This window comes from Cyprinodon variegatus, unplaced genomic scaffold (assembly GCF_000732505.1).
Source record: "Cyprinodon variegatus isolate N-32 unplaced genomic scaffold, C_variegatus-1.0 Scaffold175, whole genome shotgun sequence".
In the NCBI taxonomy this organism is placed as follows: domain Eukaryota; kingdom Metazoa; phylum Chordata; class Actinopteri; order Cyprinodontiformes; family Cyprinodontidae; genus Cyprinodon; species Cyprinodon variegatus.
The window spans coordinates 250,459-275,424 of NW_015150628.1; the positions used below are offsets into that span (position 1 = coordinate 250,459).

Genomic DNA, 24,966 nt, shown 5'->3' on the forward strand with positions numbered 1-24,966 from the left:
GAGGTCAACTTTGACCTTTTAAACATGGCGGAGAGCAGCGAAGGGATTCTGTCAACCGATGCATGTTGGGGTGATGGATTCGAAAGACATTTTGTGGCAAGTGTTGCACAAAAAAACCCCATAAAAATGACACAACTACCCTAAATATAACTCATATGGTCAAATAATGTCATAACCCGGTGTTTATTAGTGTGGTAATATTAATAGATATAAGAAAAATAACAACAACCTAGATTTACGTCGTCTGTGTGTACAGTCTGTAGAGCACGTTGCCCTAAAACTAAAGCTTATTATCTAGGATGTTTCTTTAACAGAACTCCAGCTGTGCTGCTAAACAAAACACAAGGATTGTGTTGTGTCTTTTCAAATCAGCGTTCAGTGCATCCGACCATGGAAAGTGGTTTGAATTGGAAAGATAAAAGTTTAGGGAATTCACAAACATTGTTAAATTAAGTTTTACATTTACTACCCTCTGTGCATTGAATCCAAGTCGATGACAAAATACCTTACGCCAGAGTATTTGTTTGATTATCATTATGAAGCAGAACAAACTTCATTTGTGTCTGTGAGTCTTATTTTGAAGTAAACAAAAGCAGCTGTGGAGTTGCACTCTTTTGTTTGTACTTATGAAGACGTGTTACAAATAATTCTTGCTTTCCAAAATATTACATAAGCCTCCATCTCTTATAAGTTGTTGTTTTGGATCAATAGTTAGAGCCCCTCTCCATAATAACATGGTGATAGACAGACAAAAAGACATTCTTAGAATAACAGGTATTGTCTGGGTTGGATTACAAAGATTACAGCTATGTGCTAAACACTTACTTTTTTAAAACTTAAAATTGTACCTCTTTCTCAGAGGTACAGCTTTAATGTCCCCTCCTCTTGTGAGCTAATTAACATTAAACATCAGATACATGATTAACAAAATCATATGATTCTTCCTAAGAGCGTAAAAAAACAACAAATGATTGAACAATCAAAGTGCTACTGATATTTTCCATCCTAAAATAAATAGGATCAATATTATTGTAATACAGTATAAAAAAACATGAAATGTCATTTTATTCGGGTTTTTATACAAGTATTTAAAATGAATAAACAACCAATTTTTAGAGGTACTGTAAAAATATTGACAGCATGTTAAATTCTGTTTGATAGTAAAATACGGTTGGAAATAACCTAATTGCGCTTTGTTTAAGATTTTGACGAATAAAAAAAAAGCAATATCAGTTCAAGTCATTTTAATTAAATGGTTGTCTGTATCATTTTCATACATTTTGCATTTCTGTGCAATTTATATGCATTTTCTGTTCATTATATGTGTCTGATTGATCAGAATTTTCCACAGAAAAACTAAAATAAAAGAAATGATGATGTAGAGGTGAAAATGATACGTTCTCGGTTACTCCATAGATTTAACCATAGATTGCCTTTGTACCTAGACTGCAGTCTGATGCTTGACTAATTTTTAATAGCATGGAAACTTGAAACAGTCTTACTTTAACAATCTGTTTTCTACACCAGAGTCACATGGTTTTATTTTTAGACTGCGATTGTATGTCTTAACAGAGGGAAACGGGTAATAGATAAGACAAGATGATTAGTATTCCATCCATTCTTTAAAATTCACACTGATCCTTATCAACAGTATACCGGTATTCTATGATGTGTTCAGGGTTTTTACATTTTCCAGTCTTCTTTACGTAACAAACACTGCATTTTAACTTTCAAAGAATCTTATGTGAGTTTTTTTCTCAAACATGAAAGACACACTGGCTCAGATTTGATGAGGTTTGGTGCACATGCCAGACTCATGACATTATCGTGTCTCAGAACGGACACATCATGGCTTTATCTCATTTCTGTTGTTGATTTATCTCTGTGATTGTCAGTAGTGGAGATGTGGGGTTAGAATCAGATGCTCTGCATGCTCTATACGATAGTTCATTGCACCAATTTGATCACACAAAGTGAAATCAGGACACTTGACTGCTTCTTTGGGCTCCTGTAGAAAAAAAAAGGAATGAATTAAATAATGTGAGTTGTATTTTCAATTAAAAGCACGTGTATAGTAGAAGATTTGCAGTGATCAAGATATGCATCGATCACTCCGAGTCTTGCTTTCATTTTTATGTGAACAGAGGTTAAAAGCCCTCTATGTAGACGCCATTGTATGCTGCCAGGTAGTGACTCTGCACATGATAAAAAAACTCAAAATATGTAAAATAACTTCTCTTTTTTTTTGCTAACACTGGTGCACATGTTGATTTGCATAGGGAGAAAATTTACATTCGGTAAAGTGAGAAAATTAACCAACTTCCCCAAAGTTGAGAAAAAAAACAACAAAAAACTATATTTATATACATATATCTAAATATATATAATGCTTGCTATATCTATACAAGGTCTCTCAGGAGATTGGAAGCAAAAGTGACGTTAAAGAAAGCTGGGTTCTGAGCAGAGAGAGTGGAAACAATGAGTTGGCTTTGAGCATCCTGCATGTTGCTTGCCTGTATTGCTGCAAGAGTGTGTGAGTTTCTTTGATGAAGAGAGGGGTAGAAATGGAAGGCTTAGATTGGGTGTTTTTCCCTCAAGGACCACAGCACTACAAACAGCAATGTTTAAATGAACCAGATAAATAAGAATAGAGGAAGAGAGCCGAGACACACACATCTGGCTGTAAAAGGAGGAAGCAAGGATCAGCTTTCTCGGTAACGAAGTCCAAAATAAGAGAACAGAGAAGAGGAAACGTGTGGTTACTTAAGGGGGTCTGTGCTGCGACGTGCTCATGCGTACTTGTGCATGTGCAGTAATTGCATTTTGCTGGGAGTTGGTCTGAGTGTTTGCGGTTTTCGTTTGCGATTGAGGCGACGCACTGCAAACTACAAACCGTGGCTCCGCCGAGGGTCGAAGGGGCCTGGTCCCACGACAAATCAGGTGCAGCTCTGACTCTGTGTGACCCCAGTTTACTCCAGGGGTTATATAGTGCGATACAAGCAACACAAAAACACAAGCCAGGGTTCATTCATGTGCCGTGCAGGGAGTGTGTGATTGTGTGTGTTTACCTGAGGCAGTGACATGAGCCAGGCTTGATTTGCCTAACTGTTGGCTGTAGGTCACAAAGCAGGATTGTGGACTAACACCTACAAACCCGATGCCATGCAAATGCTTTGAAATGCATGCATGGTGTGTTGGTGTGGATTTGTGTGTTTATGTATAAAAGATAGCGAAATGATGGGCGGGAATGGGGGAGACTATAATGCAGGTGGGAGTAAGGAGAAGATAAGGGAGACTATAAAGTGGGAGGAATTATATCAAACAAATACTTTAAAGTCAAAGGTTGTAAAGGTTGATATAATCACTGTGAAGATGTGCTCGAGCCTCCTGATTCCTTCTATAGCGTTAAGTTTTAGGAATTAGTTTATGATAAATATAAATTCAACATTAACGGTAGAAAAACAGATTCCACGAGTACAATTATTCATCTGACATAAACGGAAAAGAGACATGTGGAAACAGTGCAGCCAATCAGCTTTCACTGTAAGCAGGAAACTAGCAGACATCACTGCTTTTTATTAGTTGGTTATGAGCTCATAAGTCAAGGCATTTCCAGACTATCCATTTGCAACGTCAACCAGGGCTGCCAGTGATAATGAATAAAAAAAAAAAATTTAATGCAGATTAAATTAGGAAATATTGTAAATAATTTCCAAACAATCTAAGGGCCAAGCAACACTGCATCACTTTTTAAAAAAATATTAACATAATTTTGAACATAGCGAGTTATTTTCTGGACCATAGCACAGCACATGGTGTTTAAAGATGGTGCATCATTCAAAAACTTGGATATGTTATGGTCAGATTCATTCTTAACAAAGAAACAGAAACAGAGTGCCGCTTTATGGCAGTTCCTCGCAAACTATAATCTGATCTCACCTGATCAGTTGTTATTTTTGGTTTTCTGATGTAGGATTTAATCTAGAGGGCTGAATGTAGCCTGGTCTTCTCCTCAATCATCAATCTGCTGGGATAAAGTTGTCTGCTATCAGATTCCAAAATACAGAGGGAGACTCTTTAATTTAGTGACAGAGCAGTGTTGTCAGTGACCTTCAGGGGTGCTCGACATGGAAATTACAGCTCCAGCTCTCCTATTGGCTAAAAGCCATAGTATGGCTTTAAAAGTGTAAACATTACTTGTTCAGGAGTAGGCATGCCACAAAATTCCACCCAACAGCAGGTCGTTCAATGCTAAGAAATATTACAACAAAAAAAGAAGCATAAACCCGAAACAAATCATCCAAAGAAACCAAATACAAAAAAAAGCTAACAGCCACAACCATGCTCAAGCTTAACCTCCATTTTGAAGAAACAGAACAAGTACAGCCTTTTTGCAAAGCGTCGTTTCTCTAAAAAGAATGTGACAATTAAAAACATGATTGCATCTGATTTAATCCAATGTCCTTTGGATTAAATCAGATGCAATCATGTTTTTAAGAGCAAAGCAGAAATATTGGCTGTAATGCACAGCACTATGGTGCAAATAAAGACTGTAGAAATAATTAATGGCAGTTTCTAAGCACAAGTGGAGGATTTGAGTTTTATTTAGCTGCAGCATGACAGAGGGACCTTAAACTGATTTATTCCACTATGAACTCCTCTGTACAGTTTGAGAGGAAAAGTTTGGGAGATGCTGGAGGACGGCAAATCAACAACAAAATGTCTAACATGCATCATATTTCCTCATGGTGGGTTGGTAGTAAAGAGTGGGCAAAAATTCCTTCATGACGTGAGAGACTGTAATTTCCCCCCACACTGCCACCACACTTTGTTTAGTAAATAAGTGTGGCATATGTTGTTCCTTTTTTTTTTTTTTACATTTGAGGTTAGATTTAAATTATTTAAGAACCTGGGAAAGTCATGTAAATGATTTATAATAAACTGATAAGGAACACCCTGGTCTTGAAAAAAGGTGTGCTTTCTTTCTCCATGTCTGTTTTCATTGTGACAGTATTAATAGACATTTCTGCTGTGAAAGCGAAGAATAAACAGATCTCGCTCAGCAGAGTCTGCTTCTTCGAGCAGTGTGATGATGTCTCACCTCAGGTCATCTTGACTGACAAGAGGTTTTGTAAAACTATCTGAAAAATGAAGTTTACTTCTACAGAGAGAAACCGTTACAATGGAAATTTTGAGTTGATATTTTAAAGCCTCAAAGTGGGATTCTTTGTGAAGTTGTTGCTTACTTCATGGCTTACACTTTGCAAATTAGTCAGTAGCCTGTGTTGGTTTAAAGCTGTTAAAAAACTTGTTTTTGTTCTGCAGACGTTTAGCACCACATGTCAGGTCTCAGCTGTGGTTGTTTTTTGCCCTTATACTCTGCATCTCAATGGACCGATTTATTTATATTTCCTCTTCTGGTTTCTCTGTATTCTATATTTCTTTCAGTTTGCTCAGTTTGGGTCGTGTTTAAGTTTTTACTCTATCCTGTTTCAGTCTTGATGTGCTGAACTCATTTTTATTCTAAAAGCAGCCAAGACAGTAGCTGAAACATTTTTTTTATAGTGAAAAACTAATGTTAAATTGCTATGTTCAAATCAGGGCAATTATGTTTTTTACCTTGTTGGTTTTCATCTACCACATGTGCTCCTACTTCCTGAGGATGAGAAGAAGAGAGGACCAGGAAGAGAAACAATTTCCAATGCCAGTGCAGCTATTTCTGTCTATCTATACATTATGCACTGCTGTCTCTCACCAAGTCAGGGAATGTTTAGCTGGATGTATCTGCTCATCTGTTGCTTTCTAACCTGTATATTTCATAAAACAAGGGGCATTTAGAAGACTTTATGGTTTACATTCAAGTTTGGTTTCACCAAAATGTTGTGTTAGAGCACCAAACTGAATAAGCAGCAGTAAAAAATACATTACCGGTATTTTAAAAAAAAATGCTCTCGAAAACAGCCTTGCTTTGGTTTGTTTATTCCATTTTTAAAGTCTTGGTGGACTTTTTTTAAATACAAGGCACTCTCACTTGAATCCCTGTGATCCCTCATTTTTGAATCCTTCTCTTTGTCTCTTTCTAGTTCCATCTAGAGTTTTATTGAGGTGTCCCAGTTTGGTTTAATGTCACAGCTTTAGAACTGCCCTTTTCTGGAGTACCCCAAGGCTCCATCTTGGGACATTATTATTATTTTTTTAATCTCTACTTGTTTTTCACTGGGACCAATTTCTAAAAAATATAATGTTTCATTTCATTGTTATGAAGAATACATTCAGATTTATTTAACAGAATTGATGTCATGACTTCAAAACAGCTTTTGTCTGGAATAGCCCAAGGCTCCATTTTGGGTCAAATTTTATTTTCCCACAGTGAAAAACATTAAACCTTTTGGGATTGCAAGGGGATAAAAATGCCAATAATGGCTCTATACCCATTAACAAGAATGATAGATTCATCTTTAAATTTCACAGGGAGACAGACTTTAGAGTGTAATATCTCATTAACACATAATTGTTGAACTCTGACTGTTAATTAACAATTTATTTAGCTTTAAGCTTGGATTGACTGTTTTAAGTTTTGATTTTCATTTCTAAATTTTGTTTCATGTGTGATTTCAGGCTTTAAGCATTTGTCAAAGATGAGTTCAGGATTTCTAGTTTCAGCCCTTGGTAGCAGTGTTTAATCCTATATAATCCATTATAATTACAAAAGTACACCTCAAAGTACCAAATGGACCAGATGTAATCACTTCATTGTCCTGGTTGAAATGTTGAACATTGCTAGAATTTGATGATTTCAAGCAATTAAAATATTCACCGATGAATAGAGCTGGATGCTATCTGTGAAACTTTCAAATCCATGTAAGATTTCTATAGTAGGCTTATAAAGAAAGAACAGAATATGCTGAAGTCCACAACCATAAAGTATAGATTTAGGCTGGCCTTCAAATAAGGCACCTTATCACACATATGTAAAAACTTCCTTGGTCTTTTAAAAAAAAATCCCTAGACTCTTTCTTGAATCCTTGGGACTGGAATTATTAGAATTGTCGCTATAAGGACTTTATACCTAATGATGCTATTGCATCTTTATCTCATCTTCAGTCAGAAAATTTTGAGCCTCTTAATATCTCTCAGATTGATGAAGTGTTTAAACACCTGGACCCATTGTGCTATCCAGGTGACAGCGATCCCCCAGGCTGTAGAAGACGGTCTTTAGATCTGTAAGTCCCTGGGAAAATGGTTCTGTTACCACAGCTTTTCTCTCCAGTTCCAACATTTTGTACAACTTCTTTAAAAGAGCAACTTTAATCCTGATGTTCACTCAAACTTTAGTCCATGGTCTTCTGTTATAATGCTGCCTTTTCTTCCTAGATCTATTTAGAGCTATATTATTCTGAAACAGTTTTTGTCTAGAGTACCCCATGGCTTCATCTTAGGCTCTGTTTTATGTTATCTCTACTTGTTTCCATTGGAACATTTTATGGAAAGCCCATGGCACTGCTCCTGTCTAGTTTTGATTTTCTAATATGCGTAGTGAGGCTGTGACCTCTTCATGATTTCCTTGAAATCGTCTTTCATGCTTTTATCTTTCTCAAACTGGCCAACTCAAACTCTCTTCATTGTAGTATTGACAAATTTCTCCTCTACCTCCTTCAGCTGGTGTAAAATTAACCTGCTGACTTATTAAAGGGAACAAGATGTCTTGTTATTTGGTATCTTCATAGTGTGAACATATTACTACAGTATAACATTCTCTATAATGCTTCTCTGTTTCTTTTGAACCACTTTTAAACATGTGCTCTTGCTTTTTCTGTGTCTAATGGACCTAGTACCTCATCATTATGAGCTCTTATTGTCAGGCTCAGAACAGAAGGACCCAGTACTCAAGGCTGACAAACAGATTTTTCAGAACTTTAATTGATAACAAAATTGGAGTAAGCAGCATCAGCATCTAAGGCAGAACCTCTGGTCTTATAGTTCAGTCCGAATATCAAAGTAAGGGATGGTCCCAGCCAGCTGGCTGCCAACGCAGTGCGGCACTCGCTGCCCAGTTGCTGATGTATTGGTGGTCGAAGGACTGGAAGGAGTTCAGAACCGAGCAGACTAATGTAGGCAGGATGATCTGGAGGGCGAAGGTAAAGCCCATGTTGGTGACTTGCTCGGTCGTCATAGCAAAGGAGGTCAGAGATCCGGTGAGGTGGAGAATCCAGGACGGAGTCGGGTCACAGTTCCAGATATGGTACATAGTGTGGCTGACAGACTGGACGAGGGCAGTCAGGCTCAATGTTTGGGAAACAGTACACAAGCAGGCAGAGATCAGGCAGGTCGTTGGATCAGGCAGAAGTCAGAAGACCAGTCAGGCAAAAAGATCAGATGGAAACAGGCAGGTTCAGAGGTCGAGAGGCAGAACAGGTCAGGATCTGGTAGCCAGAACACAAGAACGCTGGAATAAATCTCACGAAAGGCTTGAAATAATCTGGCACTGATGACTGCTCTGAAGGCTGGTAACATTATAACTAATGCAGGTGGATAACATGAGCAGGTAATGAGAACTGGGCGGAGCTAAGCAGGTGTGTGCAATGAGTGATCAGCGCAGTGTTGAGATCATGACATTTATAAAGTTATCCTTTATAAATGAGCTTTGAGATCTAAAAATAAAATATTCTTGTTGTTCTTAGGACTTTACTTTCCAGCTGTAGCCCCTAAACTCAGGAATGGCCTTCCTATGTTTTGGAGGTTTGCCAGAACTCTCAAAGAATTAAAATATCTTTTAATAACATACATTTTAACACTACCGTACTTTCAGCTCAGGGGTGCATGATTAGTAGGAAATGGTTTTTGTTTGCTTTGTAGTTTTTTTTGTTGTTGTTATTGTTACTGCTTATTTGTTTAATAATTTTCTTTTCCTATTTTGTTTTCACATGTGCAGTACTTTGGCTGCCTTTGGTATTTTAAAGCACTTCACAATTTATATTTTTATTCATTTGATAAGATTTGGCTTTACATTTCACAAGGAGAAAGACATCTGAATAAAACATCTTCTTAAAGCACACTTGTCCAACTCTCTGTTTGTTAATTAACAATTTCTTTTGCTTCAAGCCTGGACTGAATGTTTTAAATTTTGTTTTGAATGTGAGATTTGAGTCCTAAAGCATTTGCCAAAGATGAGTGAAAGATTTTGCATTTCAGCCATCGAGAGGAAAGGATATCGTCCTTTATCGTTTATGTTTTCAAACAAGCAAAGGGTAGACAGATAATCAGAGCTGAATATTATATGTAAAACATTTTAAACTTGTGTCACATTTCCGTTAAAGGTCTGTAAAGAAATAAGAATATATCCAAAGCCACAAGCAATGCTGCATAATGTATAGATTTAGGCTGGCCTTTAAAGAAAAGATTAAAAATAGGACTTTATCAGACATATGGCGCAACTTCCTTGTCTCTGTTTCTAATGAGCAGAATTGGTGTCTTCCTAGATCATGCAGTAAAACTCCTGAATAGGGGTGGCCTTTGTAATGTTGTATTCTGTATTTTGTAATTCTGGGCATTTGAGTGTACAGTAGATAGGAATAAGTTATTTAATATAATATTGGATTTACTGAAAATATAAAGAGAATATCAACATAATGTATCGGCTAAAAATCTGCCCCTTCTACCTTTAGGTAGGTCGGCTCAAGCAGCTGTTAGCAGGGTAGCAGTTCCTGTCAGCTGGACAAGTTAACCAACAAATTATGGCTTCTTGATGACCGTTTGGTGAATAATGTCTTCTCTTCACTCCATGCTCGGTCTCCATCGTTTTGCAATTACTGTATGTAGCACAGCATCAAGGTATGAGTTTGCTGCAGGCTCACTACTGTGTCATATGGACATTATAATCATATGTCTGGCTCACAAGGCAAGATTTTAAAAGTTGTTCAACCTTGGAGACACCTCTATTATTTAAAAAAGACGTTGTAGATGTAGTAGGTTCAGTTCTTCAGTGTGTGGTGTACAAACCAACTTGTTGAATATCCCTGATTTGTGGTTGGAATGTCCAAATAAAATAGACCACTTTCAGCACATCCACCTTAGCGGGAGTATCTTATAAGATTATATTTACAGACATTAGGACAATTGGGACAGAGTTAAAAGTGTCAGAAGGCAACAATGAAGGCAGTTTCCATCAGTCTTTCCGTTTGAACAAGGCATTCGCTAACAGCCTTCTACTCAGTTGGATTCATGGATGTTACAAAACGGTAAAAACCAAAAACACTACACTTTGTGGATGTGCATGCTTCAAACCTACTTAAAGCTGTAAAGAAAATTCAATTTTGTCAGATGACAAATGTCAGGAAGAAAAAGCAGTAGTAAGGGGTGTGTCCATGCCTAAATCTGCAGATATTAAGCCATCTGTTATACCATTCACCAAAAATATAATAATGAATAAAATTATGCTTTAGTTTTTGTGCAATATTACCCCTATAAATACCAACAAATTATTTTACAAATTAAAAAACTGTAAATGGAATGCGTGCGATGACACATTAGTGGTGAATTAGCACTGGAAACAGTCATTGGTAAGACCCAAAGATACTTAGAGGTATCTAACACTTTAATTTGATTGGGTTGCTTAAGAGCGTACCGTACTGTTCAGCTTTGAATTTGCATCCTCTCATTTCATGTGTGAAGTGTTCTCAGGTTGCCTGTTATTTCCTCACCTAATCCATGCACAGACATGCCTATTATTTAGTAAGATGAAGATCTGTTTAGGTTTCAGCTAGGAGTATTCAGCTGAAAAAAGAAAAGTGTACGGATGATTTATTTCGGGGAATTGCAAGGGTCTCCTCATAGCTATTTTTGCAAATAAGTCATGAAACCCAACACATTGGTTGCTTGACTCAGCATGTTGGACATAACAGGATAGAACCCCATTACATTCCTGCAGATGCCATAGATAAATCTATATCAGGTTACCGCTGTTATCAAAATCTAAACTATAATCAGAAAACCTGCTGCTACAGCCAGATAGGAGCAGATAAACTAATAGGCTTTATCTATGAACATGTCAACAAATGTAACTTTCCCTTTCTGTAAGAACGTTTAATTATTTTGTACGTTGATGAATATTTTCAGATTTAAACTTTCTGATATGTTTTTAGAAAACTTTCATTTAGGGTAATAATTTTTTGCATATAACCCGGGGTTATAAGGCAGCTGCGCTAAAACCTTTTGTCTGTTGAATCCACTTGATGGGGGGTGGTGACCTCAATGTAAGCTGTCTAAAATATGTCTTTCATTCCAGTTTCTGATTCCATCCCTTGTAGATTATTTTTGTCCATTTAGCTATATGTACACCACCGCTGCCCATTTAAAGCTATCTAACACATTCCTAGGAAGATACTGAAAACAATTTGCTGTCATCCAGTGGTCAGCTAGATCCCAAATTGGGTCTTATGTGGCTAATTTTAAATAATAGTAATTTATTATAAAATGTATGCAATTCGCATTTTGAAATCTCATAGGAGGGGAAATTGGGTAAAAGGAAATTAAACAAGTACTGACAACATTTCATGATTAAATACCAATAGCTTATTTATTTCTCATCTCATTTCATTTTGAAGCTTTTTAACAGCAAAAGTGCATGAAAATATTAGAATATACATATGAATATAGTTGGAATTGAAAGCTAAATTAATGTGCTGTTTTTACAATATAATGAAGCCTAGGCTGAAGTTCAAATGGAGAAACTCATTGCTCTCCTACATCCACCTGCGACACAGCCAATCAGCTTTGAACCACACCTCCATGGTCTGCATCCAAAGTTCATCTTAAAAGGCCTCCGATCCGCAACTCGTCTGATACATAGTGCGCAGGTGGTGATTGTGCTGCGTTACTTCATTCAGAGAACCCTGTTTCAACCCACCTCCAGGCCCCTCCTCCACCATCGTAGCTAAAGCTTCATCAGAGTTTCATTCCTTGCGGACTCTTACTGCGTTCCGCATCTCATTTCAACCGGTCCGGCAGAAGAACGCCATGTTGAGCCTGGTTCTGCCAGAGGTTTCTTCCCAACTGGGAGTTTATCCTCTCCACTGTCACTTCATGCTTGCTCATCATGTACAGGTTCTTTCAACCTGTGTTATCCAAACTGGACTTCCATCTTCCAGGTCCCTGAGTGAAGCTCTAGTATCAGCTCACGCAGTCCACTGGATCTCCCCATAAAGCTCAGCATACCGTCTCGCTAACCAGCAGTCTACAGACTGACCAACTTCATCTATCTCCACTCCACCACCAGTTTCAGGCCTGGGGGGAAACAGCCCTGTTCTTTACTCCTTTTCATGCATATCTATCAAAATTAAATGCTATGTTTCCTGCTAAGGTCTGTGCGCCAGAGACCAAGTAATTGTATCAATAAATTTCTTCTAACGTCTTTTCTCTTCATGTGAGTTTTTCAGATTGAATTCTTGTAAACTCTTTGGAATGAATCAAACATGTACTCTTAGGATTATTTTAAGGTCTAGTTTGTGTTGGAGGCTCAAAATGACAAAAACCAAGAAAAGTAAATAGTTCCTACTTTTGTTTTTGTTTTGTTTTTTGGTTTTTCAGACTGGGAGATGGAGAACGGAAATGGGACATTGGAAGATGTCGATGCATTATGGGAGAAGGTGGAGAGCAGGCGCTACGAGCTGTGTCGCAACATCACTCCGGCGAAGTTGACCCCTTACCTTCGACAATGCAAGGTCCTGGACGAGCAAGACGAGGACGAGATTCTCAACTCCCTGCTGCTTCAGGCAAAAGCAAACCGAACAAGTGAGTAAAAATATTCGAGCTGATCTGTTAATACAACTCCCCCTTTCTACGATTTGCTTAAAGATTTTAACTGGAGTTGTTGTGTTGTTGTTCTGGGGGCGTTTTTTTACCTGAATGTTAGAAAAGCTTTTATTAAACCCGACTTCACAGTAGATTTTGAGTAAGGATTCTCGTTCTAGGAGTTGGTTGATTTTCTTTTCTTGATTCTGAACACAATAAGATCTTCTTCATACAATAATAACAGAGGAACACTGGGTTTGCATTGGCTGAACTTTAAAGAGAAACACTTTTCTTTGAACCTTTTCAGGTCGTCTTCTCGACATCCTTCGCACTAAAGGAGAGCGAGGCTATGGGGCCTTTTTGGAGAGTCTGGAGTTTTATTACCCCGAGCTTTACAAGTCGGTCACAGGAAATGATCCCACAAGACGCTTCTCCACCATCGTCGGTAAGATACAGATGCACCCTTTTCATGTTTCTATGCATGACAACTGTCAACTTTAATGCTTTTTAAGTGGGATTTTTACTGATTCACCAACATGCAGGATGGATTGATTGTGAAGGGGAAGGAAAATAATAACGGTGTGATTTTTTTTCCTTTTTACGAAAAGATTCAGAAAAGGCTGTGATTTTAGTTTCAGCATTCCTGTGATGTCCCTAGTTGAGCTTATAGGAATGGTTGAAAGAAATCGATTATAATCCTGGTCAGATACATCCTGATTCATGTTTTCTACAGGTCATGGTGGGGACTGAAATGTAAAGAAATGCTCTGGTCAAATGATATGTTGTCTTGCAGAAAACTAGCAATGCATAGCACCGTAAGCACACTGTTGAAACAGCTGTACATGGTGAGGGTAGCATCATGCTGTGGGATGCTCTGAAATATGGGCTGGAATGGAGCTAAAGGTGGGAAGATTTTCAGTAGATAGAGGTAAGATGTGGAACTTCCAGCAAGAGAATAACCTAAAATGCACACATTGAGCTTTGATTGAATGATTAAGATTGTCTTTCTATGGTCTAGTCAAAGTTCAAGTATTAATAAAAATAATTAAAACATTAATAATAGTGATGGTTAATTTGATAGTGTGATTCTCAGTTGAAAGATTTCTCATTTATCCCCATGTAGTAATATTTCTTCCTATTAACTTTTATAAACTTAACTTAAAGGACAATGAAGTAGTTTATCTCAGCCTTTGGTTGGTGGGGTTACTGGGGCATACTGGATGCTACCAGTGGGCAAGAGAGACTAGTCCTTTGTAACACGGGTGGGATTGTTCATATTACAGGGAGATTCAAGGTAACAAAACATTCCTGAATAGACTGTGCCTCTCTTCCTCTTTTTTCCCCCCACAGTTGAAGTGCTAGATCTATTATCATACACAAGACTTTCCTGCAAATAAATTTCACAGTTCTTAGAGCTTGAATCTAATGAGTAAACCAAAGTTTTATTTTTTAAGCATTTTTGATGTAAAATAATTGACTGTTTGTTAGCAGATGATACAATCACATTGGATTATTAAAAAGATGTTAATCATTGGTGAAATAAACCCGACTGGTGTGTATTTTATAGTGGTGTGATTTGAAATGATTCTAATAGATTAATAAAATATTGCATCAGAGGGGCTGAATAGAAGAGCGTCAAACCTCTTAGTGGTTTTGCTTTAATTCAAAGATTTTAAAAATTGTCCTTTTTTGTTCTTCCATCAAGTAACATCTTATAGAAGAAAATAAATGCTTCCTTTTTATGAAACATTTTTGATTTTCACTTGTTTTAAAACCTAAAAGTGCAAAAAAGTATGTTGGTTTTTTAAAACCAAACAGATTTCATACAGAAGATAATTAACAAAAATAATAAGTTGTGCTTTATTAAAAGATCATGCAATATTAGCGGCTGTAAACACCCTTTATTTAGTGTACTCGGGGCAAAATAGCTCTTTGTGTTTTAAAGGTTGTAGACCTTTGGTCAAGCATATACATTTACCTTAAAGTTTGTATCTGCATTATCTGCATCCATGATTTTTTTTTTGTTGGTTTTGAAAATAACGCAGCAAAACCTGCAACTATAGAGCAGTAAGTTCTGCTGAAGCAAAGTCAGTTTTGTGTACAATCTGATGATGTAAAATAGTTTCTAAATTAATTTCTTCTTCTTTTTTTTCTCCCACCTTAGTTGAAGAAGGTCAGGAAGGTTTGACCCAGTTCCTCATGAACGAATTGATGAAACTGCAGAAGAATACCAAGGTCAAGACCCTGCAGAACACAGAGCTCAGCAGAAGGACCCGCACGCTGGAGGACGAGTATAAGAAGCTACGCTTGGCTAATCAGGAGCTTCAAGCCTTTCAGCAGAGTAAAGATTGATCTTATTTAACCAATGGCGACAAGTTTCACAATTTGTACCCCTTACATAGATCAACAGTTAAGCTTTTTTGCTGAAAACTTTAACCCCACCACTGGTACTCGGTTTACCTCTTTCGGTGCGCCACAATTCAGCTTAACAAGGATTTTTTTTGATCACATAGCATACAAAAGGCTGCTTTTGAAACTAGGACACTGTGGTCTTTGTTATCATATCCTGTGTAGTTAACATCTGCAGCTGGCACACTAAGGCTTCTTTAAACAGGTTCTAAAAATACTGCCAGAAAGTTGTCCACGTAACTTAAGCTAAGCAAACTCTTAAATAGGATATCATCCAACAGGTCTACAAACACATTTACTATCTATATCTATCAAGACCATTTGTTTTCAGATGTCCATTTGGCTAAAGAATATTTTTATTTCATAAATTGATTTTATGGTTGATTTGTTTTAGGGTACAACAAGTTAAGAGAGGAGAGGAACAGCTACAGTGATGAGCTGCTGAGGGTAAAGGATGAAAACTACAAACTGGCCATGAGGTACGCCTCGCTCAGCGAGGAGAAGAACATGGCCGTGATGAGGAGCCGAGATCTGCAGCTTGAGGTTGTCCAACATTAACAAATAAAAATGCAGTGCCTTGCAAAATTTTCCACAACCCTTTTAGTTTTTGCACATTTAGTCAATGAACCGCCGTTAACTGTCAATAATGCACTCCATAAATCTGGCCTTTTTTTGAAACAAAAAAGGAATCTTGAATTAAATCAGCAGAGATTCTGTTTGTAGCGGTGGAAAAACTAAATCTGCAGATTTTTGTTTGGGAAAAAAAATCCCCTAAAGATACATTAAGGTTGCAGTTGTAGTGTGACAAGGCACTGGATTTTTTTCTTTTTTTTTTAAATCTGAGGTTTAGGAGTGGGTGTTGAGCAAATGTTGGATTCTGTTTGTTTTGAAGATTGACCAGCTGAAGCACAAACTAAACAAAGTAGAGGAGGAATGCAGGATGGAGAGGAGGCAGAGTCTCAAGCTGAAGAATGACATTGAGAACCGACCCAAAAGAGAGCAGATCTTTGAGCTGGAGAGGGAGAATGAAATGCTCAAGATCAAAGTGCAGGAACTTCAGGCCATCATACAGGTAGGGAAGATATATTTGCTCAAGCATAAGGGGCCCATGCTATTAACAGTTGTAAAGCTAAGCTGATGGATCCCTGGATAAGCCTGTAAATGGACCTAATATGAGCTTTTAAGCATTTGACTCCAGCTGCCACCTGCAGTTTGTTGATCAGTTGAAACTGATTGGAGCTGAGTGTGAGACAAAATACTGACGTCCTACAGAGTATACAGGGAAACAGTTCAGCTTTTAATTCTTATGTCAAGAAGAAAGCTTTGACCTTGAAATAACTCTACTTTCTGTATTTTATTAAGTCTGGCCAATTACCTGCATCAGAAAAGGTCATCCTTGACATTCTGGAGCATGACAGACAGGAAGCTCTGGATGACAGACAGGACCTGGTGAACCGCCTCTACAATCTGCACGAAGAAGTCCGACAGGCTGAGGAACTAAGAGATAAGGTTACAGCTTCGCACAATACACCACTCCCACTGTGAGCATTGTAAGATGGTCATGTGGTTCAGTGGTTACTAATTTAAATGTGGCTTTTCTCTTGTATGCTTCTTTGCTTTCCTGCCTTTCTTTCTGTTTCTCAATCTGCCTTTTACTTTTACTGTACAGCTCTTTTTAAACTCATTACGAACCTTTCGGCAACGCAAAACAATCTGAACATGTAGTTAATGTTGCAGAGAGAAGAAGGTAACTGTATCCAGCTCAGTTTAGTTCAGTTTATATAGCGACAATTCACAACAGGTTTTCAGAGACAATTCGAGAGATCATCCGCTCAGATTTGTTCAAAGTTTTTTTTAATCTAAGAAATCTCATCTGACTGCATCCAGGCAGCAATTTTGCAGGACTCAGCAATCCCTTTGCAGCGATCCCTCAAACTGAGTGCCCATGCAGCAACAGTAGAGAGGAAAAACTCCCTTTTAAGTGATGCCAGCAAGGGGTTCAAGGAGAGAAAAAGTAGACATAAAAGATGAACATTCAAGCACTGATCTATAATGACTTTCTAAGTTAGAAAAGGCCACGATAAACTATCTCCATAGGTGGCTCTCTCTAAGAAAGGACACTTAAGCAGATGAGCTTTGAGACAGTTTTTATGTCAAAGGGATGAAAGACAGTACATTTAGGATGGATTCACAGCCAAACAGGAACAGACCAGCAGAGAGAGCATTAAGGAAGAGGTTGAACTAACAATTACTGTTGAATGGGAGAACAGAGATAGAATGAAGCAGAATGATGAAAAGTTGTCCTTTTGTCCCCCAGCAGTCTAAGCCTATAGCAGAATAGTTTGTCACGTGTTGCAATTATAGATTGCTATAGATTTCTGCTTAACAAATGCCATTAACAAATGTTTTAAAACCCAGATTATGTTGTTAGGACTGAAAATAGTTCAGTCAACATATTTATGGACAGAATGGCTCTTTTAAGTCAGAGAAAGGCGTTGCACCCTTTTTTTCAGTCAGCTGACTGCCAGTGTGCAGCAAAAATCTGCAATTAGTTTTAAATGTCTTTGGGGAAAACAAAATATTAACACCAGCACTGCTGTCTGTTTTCTGTGTAGTACTTGGAGGAGAAAGAGGACCTTGAGTTGAAGTGCTCTACCCTGCAGAAGGACTGTGAGATGTACCGCAACCGCATAGACACCATCTCTGCACAGCTGGATGAGGTGGAGAAGGAGAGGGACCAGGTGAAAACCCACCTCACACCACTGTCCATACGTTGAAGCGTTTGTAACTCAGCACAATAATCGCTTTTTTCCCCCCCTTGTTTTGTTCCGTTGGCCGCGGCAGGCTTTTCGCGCTAGAGATGAGGCACAGCACCACTTCTCTCAGAGCCTCATCGACAAAGACAAATATCGTAAGCAAATCCGGGAGCTGGAGGAGAAGAGCGACGAGCTCCATATTGAGATCGTTCGTAAAGAGGCTAAGTTGGTGACGCTGGAGAGTCGCCTGCGGCGGATGTCCAAGGATATTCCTCTGGACCAGGTCAGACCCTATGAAGCTATCATATTTCCCTCTGCTGACATGCTATATATACCATGTGTGTTTTGCTGTAAATGTGAAAATATCCTTAATGTTAGCATATTTCTCTAGATTATATGACAACAATTATTGAATCAGATATAGTCAGTGTATAAATTCCAAAACTTTATTAGTAAAGAGACTTCTTTTTCCCCAGCTTTTATTGTCATTACAAGTACAGAAAAACGAAATTTACTCTCTGTATTTAACCCATCCCCTTGAGGAGCAGTGGGCTGCCATTGTGCGGTTAAGGGTCTTTTGCTCAGGAACCCAGAGTGGCAGTCTGTGGGAGTTAGGCTTGAACTCAGAACCATCTCGATTCCAAGCACAATGCTCTAACCACTAGGCCGCCACTCCTCAATAAGAACTCTGTTCAGGTTCGTTTGTTCTTAATTACAGCTGGATAATCTCACTCTGGGAAATTCAGAGCAATCCAATCTTTTTTTATGGTACATTTATTTATTGGTTAAAAAAATCTTTTAAATAGATATTGTATTCAGAATCTCCAGGTGTTTCCAACTGTTTAAATGAACTAGTGCAAAAATACCCAAGGAGCCTTTGGAAGAGAATTGAGTCCACAGTATGGAAAACCCTCCATCGTACTGAATTCTTATTCATAGTAGTGTCCTCCAACACATTTGCATTTTAAGATCAAGTAATATTAATCAAACTCCTTTTGTTTGATGTTTTGTCACTTCCAAGTAACAGGTTAGCATGTAGACCAGCATATCATGGGGAACTAATGACACCAGTAAGCTGCTGTGCTGCACCTCTAAGTGTGGTGACAAAAAGTAAAGAATGAATTCATAGCCATTTCTGTTAAAGGATTCTGAGAGTATACCATAGATTAGATCAAATATTTCTCAAAACTGTATAATGCTCAAATTAAAGGTTGGACTTTTCTAAAGGTTTCAATGTTTCTAAAGCCTTTTATTGTATACATGAAAATTTTAGCTCTTTATTTATCTATTAATATTCTGCAAATCCAAAATAACAGTATTCCCAGCAGACGGTGTTACCTATCCAATGTTGGAAAATAAATACAAAGAAGGTGTTAAACATAAAGGAAAAGTTTGTTGTCAAAAGCTTCTTATCTAACTTCTTTTTGCATTTGGCTCTGCTGCACTTATAAAATCAGCTTGTATATAAACTTGATGTAAAGTAAAAGGAACTTTGTTTGTATTCCTCCTATTTTGTTTCTTGCAGAGTTTACCCAGAGACATGCCGTTACCCTGCATCTCACATGCGCCCGAGGATAAACAAGATTGGTCTAGCGACGAGTCCCAGTCCCAGTCTGAGAAGCCACGACTCGTACGCAGGCCCAACCTTAAAGAGCGTATAAATGTAGTTATTCCATTTTCGTCGGGGGTGCACCATAATCTACTTATGTCATTTTGCATAGCTTGCTTTGTTCAATAAGCTGGTTTAAAAAAAAAAAAAAAAAAGGATGATAAAAGTGTCTGGAAAATATTAACGATTAGGTCTTCAAGTACTTTAAAATCTAAAATTTATGAAGGTCTTTCTGGTTTTTTGATTAGCTCTTGATTTTCATATGCATTTTTATCCCTGCTTATAAAGGAGTCAGTAAGAAATATTGATCCAACATATTGTCATTTAGACACGAGGTAAATCTCCAGTGCTCAAAGACATCCAGATTAACTCAGATGCCAGCCAACGCCCAGGTATGCTGGATATTGTTATTCAATCTTACAATCCATCAGCAAATAACAACACCAGGCTTTTTGTGCAACTTCATCTCCATTTTTCCACACCTTTCAGCTCCAGCCACCATCAGCAATGGAGATTTGCTTGATATTCAGATGCCAAACATCAACGGCAACAACAACTCCGTCCCTCCCTCACCCATCTTCCCAGTGTCCCCCACTTACCCCTTGCCGTCTGCCTCCCCGCTGTCGCCCTGTCCCTCACCCGTACCGAACAACTGTAGCAATTTTGAGCAGCAGCGGCAAAATTTGGTGCGTAGTTGCCTGAGTAATGGGCTCATTTGATTAATTGAAATTCAATTTGATGTTTATTTCTAATAATTATTACCTATTTATCAACCATTGTTGTAGTTTAAACCGATAAATTATTCGAAATATGGAATTTATAATTAATTTTTAATGATTTTAACTAAATTTAGTTAGATTTTGATTATTTAGTTTAATGCAACTATTAAAATTAGGATAATAAAGAATACAAATTTACTGATTTGATTTTTGATTATTTAAATTAAAACTATTTCATTAAGTTTCATTTTATGTTAATTTATTGAAAGTGTTTTTGAAACTGTTTTAATTATTCATTTAATTATTTTTCACTATAACTTAGATTTTTTTTTTATTTTACATTGTTAATTTATTTCATTATGTTTTATTACTTTGCTATTCATCTAAATTAAGTTTCTTTTTATTTAAGGATTTAATTCAAATCAAGTCTGCTGAAAAGAAAATGAAATGATAAAAAATTAGATAAATAGATTTTGTTTTTTCTTTTGTTTGAAGCTTCAGCGTTTTCGTACCGACAGCATCCTGTCAATTGTCCCTGAGCCCCCTGAAAAGGCTTCCCTTTATCGCAGAGAACGGGAAAATGAAAATGACTTCCAGCACCGCAGGTAAAACAAACGTTTCTGGTTTCCATTCCATGGGAGTTTAATCTAACATTAAAGTTTGCACAAAAGTCCTTACCTTCTGTTTTCTTTGTAGCCACTTAGACTATGATAGTGACAACATGGACATGGAGTGTGGTAATGAGCTTTTATTTAACCCTGAGAAAAAACATGAATAATACAGTTGATGTTTGATCTCTAACTCTTTTTTTAAATCAACATCTTGACCAATCTGTCTCTCTGTGTTTGCATTTAATGTTCTGCCTCAGAAGATGGCCCCAACTCCGTGATCTCTTCCTCCTCCTCCCATCAATCAGAGGGGATGGACACATATGATCTGGAGCAGGTCAACAATATCTTTAGGAAATTCTCTTTGGAAAGGTATCCTACAACTTCCCATGTTCCTAATTTTACAAACCTCCATAAATCAAGTAATCTTCAACTAGTATCCTCATTTGTGGGAACTGGTGCGCAGGCCGTTCCGCCCGTCTTTGTCCTCCTTCTCTAGAATCAGCGCCACCATTAAGCCAGTGCAGCAGCTCTCGCTGCAAGGTGACAACCTCCTGAGGGACGTCACGCTGGTGGGCGGCAATGAGAGCGGGATTTTCATCTCATCGGTTCAGTCTGGGTCTAACGCAGAGAGAGCAGGACTGCGGGAGGGCCACCACCTCTTGCTTGTAAGCAGTTCACTTTCTGCACATCAGTAGGTTTTTCCTGAAAGATAAACAGGCTAACTACTTTTTAAAACTGCTAAATACACATAGAAATTAGGAGAGTTGACTTTGTGCTAGGATTGGATAAATTATTGAATTCTATAAGGAAAATGTTATTTGACATGTGTTAATATCCTATAGAATATTATATGTAAAGAGGTCTGCAGCGGCTCTTAACCCTAAACTAAGTGAAATACTTCGAAAATCTAAATTTCAAGCCAAGGCTACTATTGGAGGACAGAACAAGACCTTATTACTTTTGTAACATTTAAAACATATGAATATTTTGATGGCAAAAATGAATGTCAATGTAATAATAAGAAACGCCCACTTGCCCTAACATTTTTAGAAAAATAAAATGTTTTACCTTTTTAAATTATCAACTTTACTTTTCAACTTTTCAATTGAACTTCTTCGCTTAGAGTTTTCAACTTAATCTACAGTAGGTAATATATCATTAATGGGCTCATCTAATTGGTCAAATACGAAAATAACATGTTTAGCCAATAAGCAGTATCTTTGCTGAATGGCTGGATATAGATCTTGTGCTTCTAGACTTAGTGGATGGGGGTGAATTCATTTGTAAGGGGTATGCTAGCGATCAAAAGTGGTAACTTGCCCTATAAAGGCTTAATAATTTCAGAAATAGTTAATATAACAAATGCTAAAACGTTCAAGCATTTTTTTCTTATTTTAATAGCTGCTCTGAATTTGGTCATGAGAATTACCTCAAAGGTACCACTAATGCTTTATTTTTAGTGGAGGTGCACTGATTGCAGTTTTCTGTCCAATCACTGATCTTTAACAAGCATGAAATGTAAAATTCAATTGTGACTGATACAGATTTTTGTTCAGCAATATTTTTAGTAAGTAAGATCACAATATACATTAAATTTTTCAATCTTAATTTGTTGGGAAAAAGCAATGAAACAGATAAAATCGATACTTGTTCCAACTGCTCAAGATATAGCAGAAAATTGAGAGTGGCATTGGATCAGATTGGTTTTACTTTTAAGAATCTGCTGATCAGCGATGTACTAAAATTAAGGAAATCAAAGCGGAACGATTGGCTGAGCAAACAATCACTGCGGCCCTATTTTTTTAGATCTATTTCTCTGCACATTAGGTTCAAAAAACTAACCTTTAATTCACCATTTACTAAAAAATATAAACTGCCTGTAGAAGAAAAAGTATCCGTCCTTTAATTTGCAATAAGTCTTTCTTTTTGTTAAAGCTAATAACATTTTTTAAAAAGTGTTTCTTTAAGAATTAAATATAATTTCCTTGTGTAGATTTTATTAAAAAAGAAAAAATGTTTTTTTTTATCCTCAAAAACTCAAAATTTGCATCTCTAATTAAGGTTTGTTCAGCTTGACTGAATAAGAACAGCTCTTACGCTGCAGACCCCTGATATAGCTCATATCAGTGCTGCACATTCATTCCAGTGGCAAAGTGGCAACATTAGGCAACATTTAAAAAAAATGTGAAAAACACTAAATAATAATGTTTAGATACAGTCAAATGAGCACACTAAGAATATGGTTTTAATCTTGATCTAAAGCAACAGAGAGTTTCAGCCCTTTTACAGCTTTTCTGGTACTTAATTAGTGGAGCATAAAAAAAGGATTTCTAAACCATGTTTGTTCTCTGATTGACCCACTAGCTTGAAGGGTGCATAAGAGGGGAAAACCAAAGCATTTCATTGGATACCAGTACTCAGGAGGAAGCCCACTGGACGTTGCAGCACTGCTCTGGACCAATCAAGCTGCACTATCGGGCCAGTTTGGACTGTAAGTACATTTTTCAAAAGACCTGTTTAAACTTGATTACTGATATCTGACCAACACGGTACAAACAAAGAAGACAAATCAAAACATCTGTGGAAAATTCAGAATTTTCAGACATATTCTTGTTGGGATATTTTATATTATAGAAAATATGTCAATAACGTAACTATTTAACACACTCCACACCATATTAATACAATAATGAATGCTAGTATGAATTTGCAGGAGGATTGAAGAGTGAATGCCTTGTTTTTAAGCAGCAGTGCCTATAGTTTGGTGACAGCAGTGGATGGGTGGATGATCTGAGAGGCAGAGAGAAGCAGGATGAACCTTTGGGTCCTTAAACTGTTGAAGACAAAATAATGCAACAGCGCATAACCTATGCTGTTATTTTCTACCAAATCAACAATATACTTCTTTAAACAAGCGAAGATAATGAAAGATATAAAAAAAAATCCCCCATGTTCATCTTATTTGTATTGTACTATTTAGAAATGATTTACTCAGCAGCGTATTTTAATCTGAATTATTATGTAGAAGATGATCAGACTTGTAGGATTGTTTTTAACCATAATCTTTCCATGCATTAGATTAATACAGAAAAAATTTTCTTCTTTTTTTCAGTTTCACTATAAAATATGTCCATTATTTAATAAAGCACACTTTTTTATATTTTGTTCTTTAACACAAATATTTCAGTGGACCTACCGTAGGTAGTTTTTTAAGTCTTGGAACACTCCTGCACAAACCTTTTGAGCATTAATACAGCTGCAACAACAGGGGAACTGATGCATGCATTGAGTTTAACCTTTGTAACCTGTAAAGATAAATTATGAGATCAAGGCTACCTTAATAGATTGGAGAAAATATGTAATTCGGTCCACTTTTTTTTTTCAGTAATGACTTTATTTGGTACAAACAGTGTGATAACTTATCAAAACAATTGCACCTGTAACTAAAATATTTTTTTATAGATTATGTAAAATAATATTTGTTGATAAGGACTTTCTTTACTTAGTGATTGTGTGCAACTCATTTGAGGAAGTTACGTCCCGTCCTTCGTGCTGACTACAGTTTGGTGTTGCACGCTCTGCTTGAGTGTGAAACAGATCCTTATTCACTGTGGACGTATTTATAAACCATTCACATTCATATGTAATCGGTTTCATATGGGGCTTCATGTTGCCGATTATCTGCGAGTGAGGGAGTAGCCTCCGACAGGGAGAGGCCCAGAGTCTTTCAATTTAAAGAAGGAAGTCGTTCTATTTTGTTTTGATGTTACTGCAAGTTGAGCTGTTTGAACTTGGGTGCTGTTTTGTTTGCTCCTAGGTCTTTTTCTTTATAATTTTGCTGTTTCAGTCAGTCTATAGCCATTTTGCTTGTTTTTTTGGGTTTTTTCACTCTCAACTATGCAATGTTTTGTACTGGTGACTAGAACCACAGTCAGTTATAAAAGGCGTGTGAGAATTTTAAAGGCCCAATCCCAAACCGGCCATTTAAACACTAAACCTAAACCCTAACCCTTCATTTGCACGTTTCTGCAAAGGGTCTACCATATGAAGGGCTGACCCAAACCATGCAGTGG

General features: G+C 37.3%; 1 protein-coding gene across 3 annotated transcripts in view; it reads left to right on the plus strand.

Annotated features, from left to right (window-relative positions):
* card11 (caspase recruitment domain family member 11) overlaps positions 1 to 24,966 on the plus strand; it is a 39,981-nt gene that overhangs the window by 5,092 nt on the left and 9,923 nt on the right. The window contains exons 2-17 of one of the 3 annotated variants that reach the window (XM_015378567.1): positions 12,586 to 12,789; positions 13,097 to 13,234; positions 14,954 to 15,130; positions 15,593 to 15,741; positions 16,091 to 16,270; positions 16,561 to 16,707; positions 17,814 to 17,939; positions 18,043 to 18,237; positions 19,480 to 19,617; positions 19,892 to 19,955; positions 20,053 to 20,249; positions 20,778 to 20,887; positions 20,979 to 21,019; positions 21,151 to 21,262; positions 21,357 to 21,558; positions 23,258 to 23,384. In XM_015378567.1, coding sequence (XP_015234053.1) covers positions 12,586 to 12,789; positions 13,097 to 13,234; positions 14,954 to 15,130; positions 15,593 to 15,741; positions 16,091 to 16,270; positions 16,561 to 16,707; positions 17,814 to 17,939; positions 18,043 to 18,237; positions 19,480 to 19,617; positions 19,892 to 19,955; positions 20,053 to 20,249; positions 20,778 to 20,887; positions 20,979 to 21,019; positions 21,151 to 21,262; positions 21,357 to 21,558; positions 23,258 to 23,384 — 2,307 coding nt within the window. The remainder of the gene's footprint in view (positions 1 to 12,585; positions 12,790 to 13,096; positions 13,235 to 14,953; positions 15,131 to 15,592; positions 15,742 to 16,090; positions 16,271 to 16,560; positions 16,708 to 17,813; positions 17,940 to 18,042; positions 18,238 to 19,479; positions 19,618 to 19,891; positions 19,956 to 20,052; positions 20,250 to 20,777; positions 20,888 to 20,978; positions 21,020 to 21,150; positions 21,263 to 21,356; positions 21,559 to 23,257; positions 23,385 to 24,966) is intronic. The other 2 variants (XM_015378568.1, XM_015378569.1) reach the window with 2 other exon arrangements.